Source organism: Oncorhynchus mykiss, chromosome 20, assembly GCF_057628025.1.
Source record: "Oncorhynchus mykiss isolate SJ-2025 chromosome 20, ASM5762802v1, whole genome shotgun sequence".
NCBI classification, from domain to species: domain Eukaryota; kingdom Metazoa; phylum Chordata; class Actinopteri; order Salmoniformes; family Salmonidae; genus Oncorhynchus; species Oncorhynchus mykiss.
Window position 1 is genome coordinate 19,195,318 of NC_143041.1, and position 21,792 is coordinate 19,217,109.

At 44.9% G+C, this 21,792-nt stretch overlaps 1 protein-coding gene across 3 annotated transcripts; it reads left to right on the forward strand.

The window, feature by feature from the left end:
* The first annotated feature begins 361 nt into the window (after positions 1 to 361).
* LOC110499022 (prolyl 4-hydroxylase subunit alpha-1) lies at positions 362 to 21,721 on the forward strand. Of its 3 annotated transcripts, XR_016489366.1 has the most exons (16): positions 368 to 528; positions 2,482 to 2,588; positions 4,761 to 4,857; positions 5,423 to 5,574; positions 5,851 to 5,988; positions 11,437 to 11,685; positions 11,797 to 12,008; positions 13,933 to 14,109; positions 15,170 to 15,240; positions 15,983 to 16,053; positions 17,586 to 17,685; positions 18,676 to 18,729; positions 18,912 to 18,977; positions 19,208 to 19,276; positions 19,390 to 19,486; positions 19,701 to 21,721. XR_016489366.1 is itself a non-coding variant. In XM_036955876.2 (15 exons), exons 2-15 carry the CDS (start codon positions 2,504 to 2,506, stop codon positions 19,769 to 19,771), a joined length of 1,638 nt encoding a protein of 545 aa, XP_036811771.1. In that variant the 5' UTR covers positions 362 to 528; positions 2,482 to 2,503; the 3' UTR covers positions 19,772 to 21,721. The 3 variants fall into 3 exon arrangements, 2 of the variants coding, with proteins under 2 accessions (XP_036811771.1, XP_021431509.1); XM_036955876.2 differs by lacking the exon at positions 15,170 to 15,240 and having other exon boundaries at positions 362 to 528; XM_021575834.3 differs by lacking the exon at positions 15,983 to 16,053 and having other exon boundaries at positions 367 to 528.
* Positions 21,722 to 21,792: the final 71 nt, after the last annotated feature.

Genomic DNA, 21,792 nt, shown 5'->3' on the forward strand with positions numbered 1-21,792 from the left:
TACTTCATTTATTTTTTAAATATTTATTCTCGAAATTAAATGTAGAGATTATTCTCTAAATAATGACACTTTATTCACCAAATTTGATTTTGACTTAATTCTCGAAATATTGCTTATTCTCGAAATTGTACCATTTAAAAAAAAAAGTACTCTCCAAGCAAAAAAATGTATCCAAGAACCACCACCCATCGCTGTTTATTTTATTTGTTTATTTTTGCTTGGCCATAATTGTCCATAATCCATTTACTCTGTAAATACGAAGATTGATTTCAGTAGTTTTGAGTAAAAGTACATTTAAACACGACTGTATTTCACTCATTGTTTAAATTCAGCCGCCAGGTGGCGACATTTACCATCCTGTAAAATGTCACGGAAGAGAAAAGGGATGGTTTAAAAAAAAGATTACTGGCACGTTAACCTACCAGCTCACCGCAGGTCAGTACAAATACCGAGGATTTGGAGAAAACAGCGGTGGCAATTGACGTGGGGATTTAACCCCCTTCCGAACGCAGTGCTGGGCTGAAAAAGGTACCAAAATATGTCATCGATGTTCTTAATTATTGCATGATATCGCTCACTGTCGTATTTATTGGAGGAAAAGTCTGGACATGTCCTCAGTCACTCTGGACCTAATGGCTAAACAGCTATTCGTTTTGGTCTGCTGCATTCCTTTATGAAATAACACATTGGGAAAAAAAATGTTTGTCAGCCACATCGTTGTTGCAAATGAAACATTAGCTCGATTTTAGCTATTGATGCTGTGTTCTTATCTGGCTTGGCTTTGATTTGCCCTGCTGGACAGTAGCAACAATGTGTGAACGTATCAAAAAGTTGTATGTCGCACCTGCAGTAAAATTGAGCTTAAGCTCGATGTTTTTATCTCCAATGTGTTTTTTTCCCCCCATTCCACACGTAACAGTAACATGTTGCTGGAAACAATTGGTTGGGACGTTATTGTACACATGTTGCGACAATGTTGCTATTTCAAGAGAAGAGTTGCCTACGTGCAGATCGTTCAGAAACATAGCTGCGGGGTGAAGTTAGCTGACCCAACTCATCTCCATTGTGAAGGAAGTTCATTGAGTTTAGTCAGCTACTGCAGGGCCAGAATAATAAAATACCAGATGTGGAAAATGAAACTCAAGCAAATGTAACTTCCCTTTATTACCAATCTTTAATTTTGCAGTCAGACTCTGGTTATTGGAGGTAGGGCTTCTAAGAAATATATTTTTTGATAGGGGAGCTCCCAAAATCCCAGCAATGGGGGAGGGGCATGAACGTGGCAGACTTGTCTCCCCTAATTTCACTCCCTAGCCTGAACCTCTCCAAAAGTAGGCTTGGCTATACATTCAGTTTATCACTTATTGACTCAAACATTCCCAGTCAACTGCTGGAATACGTCAGGATTAGTTTTCCTCAACCAATTAAGGCAGCTTGTAAACAACATGGCTGTCAGCGTGTGTTATTGAACAATTATAAACCGTTTTAGTGAACAGTACTAGCCGATTACAGACACATCGCCTCTGCGTGTCCTCACGAGTTCTCTTAACCTAATAGCCTAGCTGTTGGTAGTCTTGTAGAGTCACATCTCCCACATTCCAAACCATTTAGTGATGAGACCTACTTTACATTTTCCTAGACAGGGTTGAGTGATGGGTCATCTGTCCTGGGCCTCTGTTTAGGTGTTGCACGTATGTTTCAAGGGTACCTATCAGATATCAAATCCAGACCAACATGAAAGTAAATTAAGCCCATTGGCCTGTTTGTTTACTTTACTGTACCTTCTGCACTCCAGCCTTTTGTGTGAACTTGTGCACTCTCCCGAGTATTTGATTGCCCATCGTAAATACTTGGGCTGCCCAAAAGGCTGGTGTGATGTCGTGTGTGGGAAATCAAGCCTTTACCCTCCCGCCTTGACCCCCCTCTGCTCCTTACGCTCCTTGGGATGCAGCTGCTGCTTGCACTGGCCGGCATGTGTACTCCATCATCCTAAAAGCCTCAAATGCCCTCTGGTCAAACAGAGTACTGTCCTCTTTGTCTCAAGCGGTCACTGTGTGACTCAACAACTGAGTATCAAGTCTGTGTTTTTTTTTTATAGATAGACACTGTATAATGAAAACAACACGTTTTTTTTCATAGACTAAAAGCAATTGAAAATCCTCGCTTTGAGTCTACAAAGTGTTTTTTTTTAGGAGCAACACGAGTTACACAATAGTAATTGTGTAAAGAACTAAGGCCTTCTGGGAGCAGTGAAAGGACCAGAGTGGGTCACGCCGGGGGCATGAGTTGGCATTGGTTACATATTCACTCAGTGGGTTCTGTAGGCAAGCCTGGCAAAAACCATCTGCCAGTGTAGGCAACAAATTAATAGGAGCTTCTGCTCAGCCAGTTAGCATGCTGAGACACGCAAGTGCCCTTACATCTCACAGGTATTAATATGATACGTAACAGACTAACAACTTGTCTCCCTCTCTCTTACAGACCCCTGTGCTGCAGTGCAAAGATGGTGCCAAGGGGTGTCTGGTGTGTGTTGTTGACTTGTCTCTTCTACACATCCTCCGCTGACAAAGATTTCTTCACCTCCATCGGTAAACATCCCCCTCCTTCTATTTTCCATGAACAATCCTTTATATACCCCTTTATTCAGTAGGTTTAGGGCAATTCCACGTTCATGTAATTGCGCGGAGACCTTTCCCCTCTCACTTAGTGTATGCCAAACAAAACCGGTTGATTTCAACGTTTAACAAACCATACAGCTCTTTGCACATAGACTACTTATAACAATCGGAGAGCATGATACTGTAAGGTTCCATCTGAATTGTTGTCAAAATGTAGTTATTGACACAGCCTTGTTCTGTTCAGTGTTCTCTACCGATATAGTACTCTAAATACCCCCAATTCATGTTAAGCTTAAAAGAATACACAATAAAAAATTGCTGACACCATTCAAACCAATGAGACTTTAAGGCCAATTATCTAATCTTTTTGCAGATAGAACCTTATAGTCCCAAGCTCTCGAATTTACACTAAACGTTTAAAACAAAAACACATTTACTGGAAGAACTGCAGATGCAAAGTTTGGTAAGAGAATTTCAGTCAAATCTCCCTCCGTTTTTTACGTGTCCACACTTTCCAAAAACTATCTGCTCCGAATTAAGATTTAACGATGTCTGCAGAAAGAATGGGGTGTCAGCTAGGACACGACACACAGGCTTTTTAAAATAATCTGTTTTGGTTATTGAACTACTGTAAGAGAAGTGGTTTCACACCCGGTAACAGAATTGCGGTAACAGAATTGCGGTAACAGAATTGCGTCGTGGGTCCCTGACCTGTACTGCACAGAAATGCATTATTATGGTAATGAATGCCATTCTCTTCATGGTGATGTATCCTAAATAGGTACACAAAGGTATAAATATGCAATATCCTACTTTGTATATTTGGATATTATTCTACACACGGGCTATTATTTTAATGAGCTCTGCCACCACATTTGGTTGGTCCGAACTGGACCAAATCTGAACCATGTCTACGTGTCACAAGTTTGGACATCAAACTACAGCACAGTAGAGCTCAAGTAGAGTACTATACAGTCAAGTAGAATATAGTTCATTACAGTACAACACAGGGCATTATAGTGTACTCTAGTGTGCTCTACTGTGTACTGTACTGAACTATACTCTACTGTGCTGTACAAACGTGTGAACCCATATGTGGTTTGTGACCTATGATTTCCCATTGTAGCTCATTCAATATCGGAAATTCGGTTACTGATTTGGGATCCGAATTTTGAGTTTTAATCACTTTATTGTTTTTATTTATTTAACTAGGCAAGTCAGTTTAAGAACAAATTCTTATTTACAATGACGGCCTACCCCGGCCAAACCCTAACTCGGACGACGCTGGGCCAATTGTGCACCGCCGTATGGGACTCCCAATCACGTCCGGTTGGGATACAGCTAGGAATCGAACCAGGGTCTGTAGTGACGCCTTTAGCACTGAGATGTACTGCCTTAGACTGCTGCGCCACTCGGGAGTCCTTAATTAATATGAATTCAATTATAACTAAATTAATACTTCATGAATTAACAAAATTGATATGAGTATAAACACTAACTCATTGACAGGTCTACCTTTACTTGTTACTTCTGTGCACTTTCATTATCCTCCCTCCTCGTGAGGGAGAGAAATTACACAATATAAAGATGTGGGTTTTTTGGTAATGGGATTTCAAGGCACAAAGGCAATGTTTCTTAAACTTACAGAATGCAGAAACATTTCTCCAGCGCTTAATAGAAGTGTTGATATTAGTTGCCAGGGGTCTTCACCACAACGTTACTGTGTTTTGACGTGTCTTTAATACCTCTGAAGACGTTTTAATGGGAGATGTTTTCTAACACGCCTTTTTCAATGTTCCCCAGAAATCTAAAGCCTTTGCTCATTCCTCATTTTTAGGATGGAAAATGGTTGAGAAATGTATACATGCCTTAGTTCACAAAAATATAGACTCTTAGCTTTTTTTTGACACCCAGTTTGATATGCTCCTATAATCTTCACGTTGGGGCTCATGGGTCTTTTTTTGTTGTTTTTGTTTTTACATGGAAATGACTTTTATCACTACCATCCTGTCTTGGTCACAAACCTTAACCCTAGGGGTAGAAATGTGTTTATCACAGACATAAGCATTGCAAACATTTATAGCTCTTCTATGTATTCAACATTTATACAACCTTTGACCCCGGTTTCACTGTGTTCCCCAGGTCAGATGACAGATCTGCTGTACACAGAAAAGGACCTGGTCACCTCTCTGAAGGATTACATCAGAGCAGAGGAGAGCAAGCTGGAGCAAGTCAAAACGTGAGAGGAGAGCCCCCCCCCAGTCGCTTTATCTCTCTAGCCCGGTCTCGCTATCTTTGTCACTCACTCTCAAATGCCCAGATAGCTACTCTCTCGTTCTTGCTCACTTTACTCTCTCCCACACGGGCATACACACAATGGTATAAATACTAAGAGAATAATTTTCCATATCCTTCTTCACGATGCCACCTGTACAACAACACCCTCAGTGGGTATCATATTGCTGCGGGTGTCATATTGCTGAGGGTGTCATATCACTTACAATGGGCCCGGCAAACAAGACACCTAGTTTTCCTCTCCGGCTTATTGTGTTACTATAAAGAGACACCGTCAATGAACCAACCGGGTGTGTCAAGTCCAGGACATGACGCAACTGATCTCTTTATCTATTGCCTTTCAATGGTGCTGAGGGACAGGTTTGCGTTTATGTTTGTCTGTAGAGGGAGTACATGAATACGATGTTGATGTATGTGTGTCATATGTAGAAATGCAATCAGACAAGGAACCACTGTTTGCTTCCAGGAGTTGTATACTGAATGTGTTTTCCCCTCCGCGACGTGTCCAGGTGGGCTCAGAAGCTGGACGTGTTGTCGGCCACGGCCACGCAGGACCCAGAGGGCTTCCTGGGCCACCCGGTCAACGCCTTCAAGCTGATGAAGAGACTCAACACAGAGTGGGGAGAGCTGGAGAGCCTGGTTCTCAAGGACATGTCTGATGGTCAGGGTTACTCACAGGCCTCTATTATAACGACTGTATACATGCTCTATTACCACATAAAGATTCATCCTTCCAAATTATTGCTAATTGACAAGTTATTTTTTTCAAACGATATAATCAGTAGCATTTTTTTCACTAAAGTGATGGAACAGGGTCTTTTCCCACTCAGGGAGAAACAAGATTGCTCTCCAAGCATCTTTTAGCATCTGTACCACCTTGAGGGAAGATCTTGTATAATAGAATTGAGTTTTCCAATCTTTCCTTCCCATACTCCAGGGTTCATCTCCAACCTGACCATCCAGAGACAGCACTTCCCCAATGATGACGACCAGACGGGGGCAGCCAAGGCCCTGATGAGGCTGCAGGACACCTACCGGCTGGACACGCAAACCATCTCCACGGGAGAGCTGCCTGGTGAGGGGTGATGGGGCAGGGAGGTAGAGGCTAGGGGCTTTAAATCTATGCGTCACATGCTTTGTGAACTACGGTTATAGATTAACAGTGAAATACTTACTGATGGGTCCTTTTCCAGCAATGCAGAGTTAATGATAAAATGGAAATAGTGACACAAGGAATAAATACACAGTGATTAAGGAGTGAAAATAATATGGTTATCTACAGGGGGTACCAGGTACATATAGGTAAGGGCAAAGTGACTAGGCAACATGATAGATAATAGACAGTAGCAGCAGCGTGTGTGAGTGTGTGTGTGTGTGTGTGTTGGGGTATCAGTGTAAGTATATGTGAGTGTGTGGGTAGAGTCTAGTGTGTGTGTATAGAGTCAGTATAAGAGAGTTAGTGCAAAAAAAGGTAAATGCAGGTTGTCCGGGTAGCCATTTGATGAGCTATTTAGCAGTCTTGTTTAGCAGGCTTATGGCTTGGGGGTAGAAGCTGTTCATGGTCATGGTTCATGGTTGGTTCCAGACTTGCCGTGCGGCAGTAGAGTGACCAGTCTATGGCTTGGGTGGTTGGAGTCTTTGACAATTCGCTGGGCCTTCCTCTGACACCTCCCGGTATAGAGGTCCTGGATGGCAGGGAGCTCGGCCCCAGTAATGTACTCAGCCGTACGAACCACACTCTGTGGTGTCATGTGCCTTGTAGTTGCCGCGTGGTGATGCAGCCAGACAAGATGCAGCTGTAGAACTTTTTGAGGATCTGAGGGCCCATGCCTAATCTTTTCAGCCTCCCGAGGGAGAAGAGGCGCTGTCGTGCCCTCTTCACAACTGTTAGGGTGTGTGTGTGTAAACCATGTTAATTCCTTAGTGATGTGGACACTGAGGAACTTGAAGCTCTCGACCTGCTCCACTACAGCCCCGTCAATGTGGATGGGGGGTGTGCTCACCCCTCCAATTCATGTAGTCCACGATCAGCTCCTTTGTCTTGCTGACGTTGAGGGAGAGGTTGTGCTGGCACCACACTGCCAGGTCTCAGACCACATCCCTTAATGTTAGTCATTTAGCAGACCCTCTAATCCAGAGCGATTTACAGTAGTGATTGCATACATTTCATACATTTTTCTCTCGTACTGGTCCTCTGTGGGAATCGAACCCACAACCCTGGCGTTGCAAGCTCCATGCTCTAACAGGCTGCCTCATCATTGTTGGTGATCAGACCTACCACCGGCGTGTCTGCAAACTTGATGATGATGTTGGAGTTGTTAGGCCACACATTCATGTGTTAATACTGTTCAAGAGGGGACTAAGCACACACCCCTGAGGGGTCCCCGTGTTGATTTAAAATAAAAATTAATTTAATTTTTAATTTTTCACCATTATTTAACCAGGTAAGCTAGTTGAGAACAAGTTCTCATTTACAACTACAACCTGGCCAAGATAAAGTAAAGCAGTGCGACACAAACAACAACCCAGAGTTACACATGGAATAAACAAGCGTACAGCCAATAACACAAAAGGAAAAAAAGAAAGTCTATATGCAGTGTGTGCAAATGGCGTGAGGAGGTAGGCCATAGTAACAAGGTAGTTACAATTGAGAAAATTAACACTGGAGTGATAGATGAGCAGATGATGTGCAAGTAGAAATACTGGTGTGCAAAAGGGCAGAAAAGTAAATAAAAATGATATGGGGATGATGTCGGTAGATTGGGTGGGCTATTTACAGATGGGCTATGTACAACTGCAGCGATTGGTTAGCTGCTCAGATAGCTGATGCTTAAAGTTATTGAGAGAAATATAAGTCTCCAGCTTCAGCGAATTTTGCAATTTGTTCCAGTCATTGGCAGCAGAGAACTGGAAGGAAAGGCGGCCAAAGTACGTGTTGGCTTTGGGGATGGCCAGTGAAATATACCTGCTCGAGTGCGTGCTACGGGTGAGTGTTGTTATCGTGACCAGTGAGCTGAGATAAGGCAGCGCTTTACCTAGCATCGACTTATAGATGACCTGGAGCCAGTGGGTCTGGCAACAAATATGTAGCGAGGGCCCTGCCTACTAGAGCATACAGGTCTCAGTGGTGGGTGTTATAAGGGGCTTTGGTAACAAAACGGATGGCACTGTGATAGACAGTTTGCTGAGTAGAGTATTGGAAGCTATTTTGTAAATGACATCGTCGAGGATCGGTAGGATAGTCAGTTTTACGAGGGTATGTTTGGCGGTGTGAGTGAAGGAGGCTTTGTTGCGAAATAGGAAGCCGATTCTAGATTTAATTTGGGGTTGGAGATGTTTAATATGAGTCTGGAAGGAGAGTTTACAGTCTAGCCAGACACCTAGGTATTTGTAGTTGTCCACATATTCTAAGTCAGAACCGTACAGAGTTGTGATGCTAGTCGGGCGGGCGGGTGTTGGCAGCGAACGGTTGAAAAGCATGCATTTGGTTTTACTAGCGCTTAAGAGCAGTTGGAAACCACGGAGGAGTGTTGTATGGCATTGAAGCTCGTTTGGAGGTTAGTTAACACAGTGTCCAAGGAAGGGCCACATGTATACAGAATGGCGTTGTCTGCGTAGAGGGGGATCAGGGAATCACCCGCAGCAAGAGCGACATTGTTGATATATACAGAGAAAATAGTCGGCCCAAGAATTGAACCCTGTGGTACCCCCATAGAGACTGCCAGAGGTCTGGACAACGGGCCCTCCGTTTTAACTCTGTCTGAGAAGTAGTTGGTGAACCAGGCGAGGCAGTCATTTGAGAAACCAAGGCTATTGAGTCTGCCGATAAGAATAGGGTGATTGACAGTCGAAAGCCTTGGCCAGGTCGATGAAGACAGCTGCACAGTACTGTCATTTATCGATGGCGGTTAAGATATTGTTTAGTACCTTGAGCTTGGCCGAGGTGCACCCGTGACCACCTCGGAAACCGGATTGCACAGCGGAGAGGTACGGTGGGATTCGAAATGGTCAGTGATCTGTTTATTGACTTGGCTTTCGAAGACTTTAGAAAGGCAGGGCAGGATGGATATCAGTCTATAACAGTTTGGATCTAGAGTGTCACCCCCTTTGAAGAGGGGCATGACTGCGGCAGCTATCCAATCTTTAGGCATCTCGGACAATATGAAAGAGCGGTTGAACAGACTGGTAATAGGGGTTGCAACAATGGCGGCGGATAATTTTAGAAAGAGAGGGTCCAGAATTTCTAGCCCAGCTGATTTGTACGGGTCCAGGTTTTGCAGCTCTTTCTGCTATCTGGATTTGGGTGAAGGAGAAGTTTGGGAGGCTTGGGAAAATAGTTGCGGGGGTGCGGAGCTGTTGGCCGGGGTTGAGGTAGCCAGGAGGACAGCATGGCCAGCCGTAGAGAAATGCTTATTGAAATTCTTGATTATCGTGGATTTATCGGTGGTGAGTGTTACCTAGCCTCAGTGCAGTGGGCAGCTGGGAGGAGGTGCTCTTATTCTCCATGGACTTTACAGTGTCCCAGAACTTTTTGGAGTTAGAGCTACAGGATGCAAATTTCTGTTTGAAAAAGCTAGTCTTTGCTTTCCTGACTGACTGCGTGTATTGGTTCCTGACTTCCCTGAAAAGTTGCATATCGCATCACGGGGACTATTCGATGCTAGTGCAGTCCGCCACAGGATGTTTTTGTGCTGGTCGAGGGCAGTTAGGTCTGGAGTGAACCAAGGGCTATATCTGTTCTTAGTTCTACATTTTTTGAAAGGGGCATGCTTATTTAAGATGGTGAGGAAATTACTTTTAACCTCTTTCGGGGGTGTGAAACGCTACCGTTCGACCTGGCCAACATCCAGTGAAATTGCAGAGCGCCAAATTCAAAAATAATAAATTATAAAAATTCATGAAGCATACAAGTGTTATACATCGGTTTAAAGATGAACTTCTTGTTAATGCAACCACGGTGTCAGATTTCAAAAATACTTTACGGCAAAAGAAAACCATGCGATTATCTGAGAACAGTGCCCAGCAGACAAATCATTACAAACAGTTAGCAGCCAAGAAGAGAAGTAACAAAAGTCAGAAATAGCAATACAATTTATCACTTACCTTTGATCTTCTTATGGTAGCGCTCCCAAGACTCCATGTCACACAAATGTTTGTTTCGTTCGATAAATTCCCTCTTTATATACAAAAATCTCTGTTTTGTTTGTGTGTTTCGTAATCCATTGGAACAAAGCGCGGTCACAGCATGCAGACGAAAAATCTAAAAAGTACCATAAAAGTTTGTAGAAACATGTCAAACGATGTTTATAATCATTCCTCAGGTTGTTTTTGTCATAAATAATCGATCATATTTCAACCGGACAATAGCTTCGTCAATAGAAAAGGAGAAACAAGAAAGGCGCACACCCGGTCACACACTGGACTCATGTCTGGAAATTTCCACTGTCCTCTCATTTGAAAGTGGTGTTCCTCCCTCATATTTCAGAGTAAAAGCCTGAAACAATGGGGATTGTGAACTGCGTCATAAGTCTTTGTATGGTGGATAGGCTTTCAATGGAAAAACAGGCATTTCAAAATAAAGGCACTTCCAGGAATGGATTTTCCTCAGGTTTTTGCCTGCCATATCAGTTCTGTTATACTCAGACATTATTTTAACGGTTTTGGAAACTTGTGTTTTCTATCCAAATCGACCAATTATATGCATATCCTAGCTTCTGGATCTGAGTAGCAGGCAGTTTACTTTGGGCACGCTTTTCATCCAAAATTAGGAATGCTGCCCCCTACCCTAGTGAGGTTAAAGAACGACCAGGCATCCTCGACTGACGGGATGAGGTCAATATCCTTCCAGAATTGCAGAGGGAATGTCCAGGGAGGTGTCACCTGAGCTTGGCGATGAGCTTGCAGGGGACTATGGTGTTAAATGCGAGCAGTAGTCAATGAAGCATTCTTACCTTGGATATTCCTTTTATCCAGGTGAGTGAGGGCAGTGTGGAGTGCAATAGAGATTGCGCTATCTATGGATCTGTTGGGGGCGGTATGCGAATTGGAGTAAGGCTAAGGTGTCTGGGATGATGGTGTTGATGTGAGCCATGACCAGCCTTTCAAAGCATTTCATGGCTATAGATGTGAGTGCTATGAGACGATAGTCATTTAGGCACCTACTGGCTGGAAACACATACCATCTCCATGAGGGAACTGCCTGGTGATGCGGGTGAGGGGCAGGCAGGGAAAGGCATGTGGAGGGAGCTGCATACCAGGAGTGGATTAGCCGTGGGCGTGTTGCCGGCGGAGGTTCTGTTATAGCTTCAGTGACTGCTGCTACTGTTACGGAGGGAAACCCTGCACAGGGCTCACAACATGCAGTGGAAAGCCCCATTTATTCCACATGAAGTCTTGAAATCCCATGTAATGCCATGGAAATGCACTGTATGCAAATGCTGCCGAGATGGAATTTTTATGCTGATGAGATGAGTCTATGTGTGTGTCGGATGCGTGTGTGTCACTCACTCATGTCTACACACAGGAACCAATACGGATGTCACTATGAGCCCGATGACGGTGGAGGACTGCTTTGAGCTGGGGAAGATAGCCTACTCTGATGCAGACTACTACCACACGGAGCTGTGGATGGAGCAGGCCCTGAAACAGCTGGATGGGGGAGAGGAGTCCACCGTGGACATGGTGACCATCCTGGATTACCTCAGCTACTCTATCTACCAGCAAGGGGAGCTAGAGAGGGCCCTGGACTACACCAAGAGACTGCTGAAATTGGGTGAGTGGATATTTGTGTTTCATATGCGTTTCATGTCTTGATTGTAATGCACAGGACAATACTGAGTAGATTCTCATCTTCAGTCCTAAATGTGTCTGCTGTTTTCCTCAGACTCTGCCCACCAGCGAGCCAATGGCAACCTGAAGTACTTTGAGTACCAGCTAGCCAAGCAGAAGAAGGTGGAGGCAGAGGAGGGCCTGAAGGAGAAGGAGGAAAGAGAGCGGGAGAAGCGGGAGGTGTCTGAGAAGAAGGGCAGACCTGCAGACTACCTGCCTGAGAGGAGGAAGTACGAACAGCTGTGTCGCGGCGAGGGCATCAAGATGGTGAGAGGCTGTATTGACCACTGGTGGCACTTTAAATCGGAGGACAGACTCCTAGTAGTAGCTGGAATTGAATAAATGAAAATGGCTTCCATGTGTTTGATACTATTCCATTCATTTTTTTCCAGCCATTACTATGAGCCATCCTCCCGTCACCAGCCTCCACTGGTACTAACACACACACTCTGCATGCACCACTTCTAATGGCTATGTATTTTGATGTTTAAATGGCTTAAGTCCTACTCGTCTTGAAAGGCTTTATAATGATCATGGAATTTCACTGAACGAAAATATAAATGCAAAATGTAAAGTGTTTCATGAGCTGAAATAAAAGATCCCAGGAATGTTCCATGTGCACAAAAAGCTTATTTCTCTCAAATTGTGCGTTCAAATGTGTTTTTCATCCCTGTTAGTGAGCATTTCTCCTTTGCCAAGATCATCCATCCACCTGACAGGAGTGGCATATCAAGAAGCTGTTTAAACAGCGTGATCATTACGCAGCTGCACCTTATGGACAATAAAAGGTCACTTTAAAATGTGCAGTTTTGTCACAACACAATGCCACACATGTCTCAAGTGAGGGAGCATGCGATTGGCATGCTGACTTGAGGAATGTCCGCCAGAGCTGTTGCCAGAGGATTAAATGTTTATTTCTCCCAACGTCGTTTTAAAGAATTTGGTACTACGTCCAACCGGCCTCACAACCGCGTGTATGGCGTTGTGTGGGCGAGCGGTTTGCTGATGTCAACGTTGTGAAGAGAGTGCCCCATGGTGGCGGTGGGGTTATGGTATGGGCAGGCATAAGCTACGGACAACGATCACAATTGCATTTTATCGATGTCATTGTGAATGCACAGAGATACCGCGACTCGATCCTGACGGCAGCGGATGAATGTCGTGCCATTCATCCGGTTTCAGCATGATAATGCACAGCCCCATGTTGCAAGGATCTGTAGACGATTGCTGTCCCAGTTCTTCCACGGCCTGCATACTCACCTGACATGTCACCCGTTGAGCATGTTTGGGATGCTCTGGATCGACTAAGGCAGCGTGTTCCATTTCCCGACAATATCCGTCAACTTCGCACAGCCATTGAAGAGGAGTGGGACAGCATTCCACAGTCCACAGCAGCCTGATCAACTCTGTGCGAAGGAGATGTGTCGCACTGCATGAGGCAAATGGTGGTCGTACCAGAGACTGACTTTTTCTGGTCCACGCCCCTACCTTTTTTTAAGGTATCTGTGACCAACAGATGCAAATCTCTATTCCCAGTCATGTGAAATCCATAGATTAGAGTCTAATTTATTTATTCAAATTTCCTGATTTCCTGATATGAACCGTAACTCAGTAAAATCCTTGAAATTGTTGCATGTTACATTTTATATTTTTTGTTCAGTATATATGGGTATTTCCTAAGCCATATGCTCACCCGAGAGAGAGACCAGTTCGATGTTTGGGCAGGACAATAGGGATCTTTTGGCACATTTTCCTCTGCTGCGTGAATCTCCTTAATGATTCTCTATGTCCTCTCTCCTGCATACACTGCTCCCTGCTTCTCCCCCTGGCTCTGCTTCAGCCCGTCTGTCTGTCCATAGATGGATCTGTTTACTCTAGTCATTATGTTTGGCAATGAGGCGGAAGCCTGGATGAACAAGTGTGTTTGTGTGTGTGTGGGTTAGAGTGGGTGTGTGTGTGGGTTAGAGTGGGTGTGTGTGTGTGCACTCGCTGAACCGTGCCTTGATAGATTCTAAGCCAGTAGCTATAGCAATGGCCAGAACTGTGAGAATGTCCCATATATGTCCCGTAATGTTTGGGTCAGATACCATAGCAAATTATCTGCACGTTTGTGACCTCGGGTGACCCTCTGTGATTTATATATGATAATGATCTCTCTGTCTCTCTCTCTCTCTCCCTCCCCCTATCTCAGACCCCGCGGCGTCAGAGTCGTATGTTCTGCCGTTACTCTGACAACAACCGTCACCCCCTATACGTGCTGGGTCCCGTCAAGCAGGAGGACGAGTGGGACCGCCCACGCATCATCCGTTACCATGACATCCTCTCCAACAGCGAGATCGAGAAGGTCAAAGAGCTGGCCAAACCCAGGGTGAGTTCAAGGTCCACCCTCAGGGGAAGGCAAGGTCTGGGGTGTGGTAAGGGTTGCAAAATTCCAGTAATTTTTCCAGTTTTCCCCAAAAATTCCAAGGTTTTCCAGAATTCCCATTTGGAGGAGAGTTTTGGGAAAGTCTCCGGGATTCTTCAACCCTAAGTGTGGTAGGCGTTAAAATCAGTGGAGGCTGGTGGGGGTGCTATAGGAGGACAGGCTCATTGTAATGGCTGAGATGGAGTCAGTGGTGTAAAGTACTTGAGTAAAAATTCTTGAAAGTACTACTTAAATAGTTTTTTTGATATCTGTACTTTACTTTACTATTTCAATTTTGGATTACTTTTACTTCACCTCATTCCTAAAGAAAATGATGCTGTTTTTACTCCATACATTTTCCCTGACACCCAAAAGTTCTTGTTACATTTTGAATGCTTAGCAGGACAGGAAAATGGTCTTATTCACACACCTATCAAGAGAACATCCCTGGTCATCCCTACTACCTCTGTGTTGGAGAGTTCCCCTGGCTACCTGTAAAAAAATGAGCCCGTCTTCCTATAGCTCGCCCCACCAGCCCCCACTGGTTAAAATGTGTGTAATATGCACGTTCCATTGCTGCCATAAGAACACTGGGGATGCCCACTCTGCCTGAGGACCTGACTGTGTACAATGTGTGTGTTTTTTGTTTATTTGTTACACACTGGCTGGATAAGAGCAACATCCCACTTGCTTGGCTCATACAGTAGTATTTGATAGCTCGGTTTGAACTAAAAGGGAGTTTTGACTCGGCAATGAGCGTCACCTCAAACGATCATAACCAAATCGTAGCTTCATATCAAGCACATATCTGACTTTCGGATAAATCGTGTATTGATGTCAATGATCGAGATCCATAACTCAAGCTGTGGTTCAGCTCTTGGAGAGGGTAAGGGAACCCAGCAGGGACACACAGCACAGACTTAATGTAGCCTTAATGTATGTGGGTCCAGCAGCCAGCCAGTGTGTAACAGGGATTGTCCCTGTAACCCGTGTCCTCTCGGCCGGTTGGCTGTTGGCTCCACAGCTGCGCCGGGCCACCATCTCCAACCCCATTACTGGTGTGCTGGAGACCGCCCACTATCGCATCAGCAAGAGGTAAGACCAGCAGGCAGGGATGGGCACAAAACTGTAACCCAAACCGTGCCTCTGTCTGTAACGCCAAATCCCTCTGCACCCCGCATCCCCTCCGCTTCGGGCAGGAACCTTGGCAAAAGCACAACAGCTAGTTGTGAACTCTACGACTTAAGCGTAGAATGAATATAACTGATTGTACACAATGACTAGTGTAAATTGATAGTTTGTATGTTTGGGGAACTTGTGCTATTATTGCCTGAACAAGTTACTTTTTTTGTGAAATGTAGATATTTAGGGTATATTGGAAGGTAGGTTGATTTTGAAGAAGGTATAATTCTGGGCCCGTGCTCTTGCCAAGACATCCTGCCACTTCTTTGATCATAACAAGAGGGAGGAAGAGGAGACTAGTATCCTCTGCTTGTTATCTGACTCCTTTAACAGTTGTCGGGGTTCCGTTAGGGGCAGTCTAATATCTCATCTTCCTTTTGTAGCATCTCAATTAAGTTTGACAGTGGCCATTACTAGCCATTACCTGAGTGCAAGCTCAGCAAGTCGTTTGCTGCAATGGTTTTAGACAGCATGCCCTGGCCCGGCATCAGTCTGGCTTTCATACAGTTGCTTGGATCATTCAGTGACCATCTCTCTCTATCTCTCTCTATCTCTGTCTCTCTCTCTTTCTATGTTTCTGTCTCTCCTCTTCCTCTCTGTGTGTCTGTCCTCCACTTTTGTGATCTGTGACTAATGTGAACCGTCTGGGAGCTAGCTAAGGCGCGCCACCGTGCATGACCCCCAAACAGGGAAACTCACCACGGCCCATTACAGAGTCTCCAAGAGGTAAGGGGTCAAAGGTGAAGGGGAGGGGAGGGGCCTGCATGAGGCCCTGTCTGCCCTTTCACGCTGCTCATCCCTCCCCCTCACCCCTTTGTGGACCTTTGCTTACGGATACACCTCCCTCCCCCTGACCTATCCAGTCAGATTCCTCCCTCCCCCTGACCTATCCAGTCAGATTCCTCCCTCCCCCTGACCTATCCAGTCAGATTCCTCCCTCCCCCTGACCTATCCAGTCAGATCCCTTCCTCTCCAACTCATCAGATGATGGACATTATCAGCATGACAAGCCAAGGTAGTTTTACCTGCTCTTTTTCTTTGAAAACACAAGGACCTTTTTCGGGTTATCTTGGTGCAGGCTCCGGTGTAATCTTACAGATTGTTATTTCAGCGTGTGGGTGGAAACAGGCTTGAAGAGAGCCAAGGGGCCCGGCTGCCACCTTCCTGTAAGAGGAAAGTTGAATTCCTCTTACAGGAAGGTGGCAGCCGGGCCCCTTGGCACTCTTCAAGCCTGTTTGATGTGGAGCGGTTATAGAGCGCCCCCTTGGTGCGGATAGATTGAGCTGAGGCGAGCAAATGGAAACATGGTGGTGACCATGTTCTTTTCCTCAAGTCTGATACCCCAGATTCTAGTTTCATAACGATCTTTGATCCCCTTCACCTAAATGAGTTAAATACATTAAGCGTTGTGCTCATTAAACATGCAACGTTTTAATGAATTATCTTAGGGTCATTAGTTATCCGGGTTCTTAGGCTGTATATATTTGTCTTTTTGTTAGATGAATGGTTCAATCAACCAGTCTGATACAGCAAACATATTTGTAACCGTACAGCCGATATAGCTGCTGATGGCACATTTATATCTGAGGATTTGAGCCAGAATTCTGGCCGTACACTCCTAATAACAGCACTTCAAAAATGGCCCAGAGTAATTCAACACACACACACACACACACATTTCTACTTCAGTATGTATGACTAGATTGAGCCACTTCAAGGCATGTCTTATTCATCTATATAACATGCACAGGCTACGCTAATTAGCTGGATGCACATAGGACACACAGGTGCGGCTCCTATCCAATGGAAGGATGAGATCTTGGTCTGCCCAGTCTACTCTGCTGCCTGCTGGACACTTAACAGAATCTTCTGTTACTCCCATACCTTTCTAATCCAATATGTTTATATTTTACGTAGAGGGACAGAAGGACTGGGGTCTGTTGTCAAATGAATAACCCCAAATGGTTACTCTGCCTCATCTTCCTTGGCGGGAAACAGTTAGTTAATGAAAACTAAGGGGATTCTTCAAATAGAAGCATATCAAACATTTTGCTTTGAGACTTGTGGATAAATATGGGGTTCCCTTGAAGCGTTCTGACCCAATCAGCCTGTTTCCTTCTCCTACACCCTTCTAACATACAGTACTAACGCATGCAGCCCATGCTCATCTGTAATAACGTTAGTCAGCTGCCTGGCTGCAATTGATCATAAATCCAGGTGTATTTTACGACTCGGAAAATCTCCGTCTCTCATCATAGTGCGTGGCTAACCGCCTATGAGGATCCAGTAGTGGACAAGATAAACCAGCGCATTGAGGATATCACCGGCCTGAATGTCAAGACAGCAGAGGAGCTACAGGTAACGCAACAGAACATCTGGTTGGCTGAGGGAGTTTGGTAGGAATGGCAGGAGTGGATACTCTCACAGTACACCTATAGGGTTTAGCAACCAATGATGTGAATATACACTTGAGTATACGAAACATTAAGAACACCTGCTTTTTCCATGACATCGACTGATCAGGTAATTCCAGGTGAAAGATATGAATCACTTATGTACTGTGTGTCACTTGTTAAATCTACTTGAATCGGTATAGATGAAGGAGGAGACAGGTTAAAGAAAGATTTTTGTGTCTTGAGACAAGTGAGACATGGATTGTGTATGTGTGCCATTCAGAGGGTGAGTGGGCAAGACAAAAGATTTGTGTCTTTGAACAGGTTATGGTAGTAGGCACCTGGCGCATCAGTTTGTGTCAAGAACTGCAACGCTGCTGGGTTTTTCACGCTCAACAGTTTCCTGTGTGTATCAAGAATGGTCCACCACCCAAAGGACATCCAGGCAACTTGACACAACTGTGGGAAGCATTGGAGTCAACATGGGCCAGCATCTGTGTGCAACGCTTTTGACAACTTGTGGAGTCCATGCCCCGACGAATTGAGGCTGTTCTGAGGGCAAAAGGGGGGGGGGGCGTGCAACTCAATATTAGGAAGGTGTTCCTAATGTTTGGTATGTTCAGTGTATATGTCTATTATAGCAACAGGGTGAAAAATGTATCCCATGCAGTGACTACATCTGCAGTGCTTGCTGTTTGGGGATTTAGGCTGGTTTTCTGTATAGCACTTTCTGACATCTACTGATGGTTAAAAGGGCTTTATAAATACATTTGATTGATCGTTCAGGAATGAACTTTACTGCTGTTTGCTACTTAGGAAGAGCCAATGAAAGACTAGTGTTTGTACTGTGAAGGTAAACCGGAAGGAAAGGTCATTCTACAGTATTGAACACGAGTGCCTCTAATGACAACACAGCATCTGTCACTGTTTATACCCTCTCTTCCTCTCTCCCCAGGTGGCAAATTATGGCGTGGGCGGGCAATACGAGCCCCACTTTGACTTTGGGCGGGTAAACAAGGCTTCTCTTTCTATTCTGGTCAGGGAACTATGACGTGCATGACCGAGAGTCAGTGGGTGACTGTTGATGGCTGGCACACTTGGATCTACTGTTAGTGGGTTCATATCTGGGTGGGGTTTTTGCCTTGAGTGTTATTCAACCTTAGACCCTTTGTTTGTTCCCTGTCTTTGCAGAAAGATGAACCAGATGCGTTTAAAGAGCTGGGCACCGGGAACCGCATCGCCACCTGGTTAATTTACGTTAGTCTCTCTGCTTTTTACATGTCCATTAAGCAATCCGCTGTTTCAAGGTCTCTTTCATAGCTGTGGATACACGTTCGATCTTCCATTTACCCATGTGTAAATCGGTCTCATTTCCAAGATTCCATTCAACAGCAATGGGGTTCAATTATGTTGAACTTGAAAAATCTCTGCTATTTAGAGTGGTACGCATGACCGATGGCTTGAAGACGCTCTCTTCTCTGTTGCAGATGAGTGACGTGCCATCAGGGGGCGCCACTGTCTTTACAGACGTGGGAGCTGCAGTGTGGCCCAAAAAGGTGAGACGCACAACTGTGCGTGTTCACATCGCATTCTTTTCCTGTGATGATATTTGAACGCTAAATCAGGAACGGTGTCTTTAATGCGTGTATATGTAAACTGTTGTTTTCAGGGAAGTGCGGTGTTCTGGTATAACCTGTTTGCTAGCGGGGAGGGTGACTACAGCACGCGGCACGCAGCCTGCCCCGTCCTGGTAGGCAACAAGTGGGGTGAGCCGACCTGTTTCTCATGACATCCTTTAATCCTGTCATATTACCTACACCCTGAGAACTTCAGGTCTGCCTGAGGGCAGAAATAACCTTGTGTCCGGTCGGCGAACTGTTTGCTCCAGCAGTTAACCAGTGGGTCCTTTTTCCGATGCCATGTTTTTTGATGTGTGTGTTTAAATGTCCACCTGGCTTAGTTTTCATCTTCTCTCTCCAGTGTCTAACAAGTGGATTCACGAGCGAGGCCAAGAGTTCAGAAGACGTTGCACTCTGGACGAGTCTGACTGATCAAACGGAATAAAACACCTTTTTCCTAATCCTCGTCTTCCTCTTCCAATCCCTCCTCCTGGACCCACCTGACTCTCGGCTCTGTGCACGCTGGGGGGTGAAGTGCCCTCTGACCTCTCCACCCCCTTCCTCTCCTTCCTTCTCTCCAAACTCAAGAGTTCACTCAGTGGTTCTCTGAGGCTCTGGCTGCTCATGTGATCTGTCACATTTTATTGTGTGTGTGTGTGTGTGTGGTTCACCAGTCCCAGTCTTCTGTGCCTTCTGTTGATGGGTTTTGCACACTGACTGCACAGCTGTCTTAAAACCTGGGGAACTTTTATTTAACTCTCACCCTTTAACATGGACTTTTATGTTGATACTATCGACAAAATACTCAATTAACTAGTTCAGCGTTTCCCAACTCTGGTCCTTGAATACCCCAACAGTACACATTTGTAATTTAGCCCCCAGACAAGCACACCTGATTCAACTTGTCAACTCATCATCAAGCCCTTGATAAATTGAATGAGATGTGTTTGTCCAGAACTCCAACGAAATGGTGTACTGTTCGGAGGACTGGGTTCGGAGGACTGGAGGACTGGAGTTGGGAAAACACTGAACTAGAGCAATCAACACAGCTGCTTCTCCCTTTGCAACTTCCTACAACATGACATATTTTCATGTGCACTTCTCGTTTCCTTACCATCACTCCAATCCTCTCCTCGCCCACTGTGACCCAGCACACAGAGGGACGAGACCAGTCATAAAGGCACTGTCATACTCTCCCACGATGTACCCTCTTCTCCTCCTCTCCCTCTCTATCAACAGGTCAGAATCAGATGACCCCCCACATTATATCAAGCCTCCTGGGATTTAAGACACTTGACCCATCTTGGTCTGACCCGCAGGGCATACACAGGGCTAGACTAGGGGGGTCGCTGTAAAGTTGGAGGTTTATTGGTTGGTTGTGCTATGACAGTCAGGGATACTCAATAGGCCAAGGCTCTAAATAATGGCCGTTCTAGTTGTGTGCGCGTATGAAACAATGTGGTGCAACCTGATGCGTTAAGACAGGGGATCACCAATGTAACTGCAAAGACTTGCTATATTGTGACCGTGCTCAGAAACCATTCTTTACATTGTTGATGGAATCTTATATAGTACACTATGCACAGGGTCTGGGTTACTATCGGACTAAGGGAAGGTCTCTAAACAGTGCTTATGACAAGTGATTATCACTGATTCACTGTGATATATTGACAGAGAAGCTGTGCCAGCCCCCCCCCCCCCTCTTTTCCTTCTCTCTCTCCCTTACACCCCTCTTCTCCACCAAGGCCATGTATGCCTCGGGGCTATTTCAGCCCTGAGGTCATTCACTCCACGACAAACACTACTGCATCTGCTGCACAAATAAACACTGACTTTTAAAGCCAAAGGTACACGATGTCTCTTAGTTTTTCTGCCTCTCCCCCCGCTCTGTCTCTCTCAACGCGCTCTGTTCCTCCTGTGTCTCCCACTCCTCTCTCTGCCTTGGTGAAATACAGTAAACTAAAGCTTGTACCTGATCAACTGATGATTCAATCATCAACTGATGATTCATTGGGTTTGATGATAATAGGATTTCATCCCTAAAATGACTGAATGAAATATGATGCTAAGAATCGATAAGAAATATTTCTTCCGTGTATCACTCCAAACCTGGTTCCTCCACTCCACAGTTTAAGCCTATGCTGACCCTGGGAATAACGATAGCTCATGAGAGGCAGTTGCTGATTTTGTTCAGAGAGTCCCTGGTTCGAGCCCGGGTTGGGGGGCAAGGAGAGGGACAGAAGCAACACGGTTACATGTATATCCTCCCAGATGCAGGCCTTCTTTTTATTTTGAATTGTAATGATGATGGGATGTTTGGGGATATGTGTTGTACATGTGAGATTAATGTTTTCTACAGAAATAAATATTACGTTAAGTAAAGAATTCAGTCTGGAGTGAGTCAGTGTTTTACATTATTTGTCCAGACCTGTCGCATAATTGATTGGAACAAC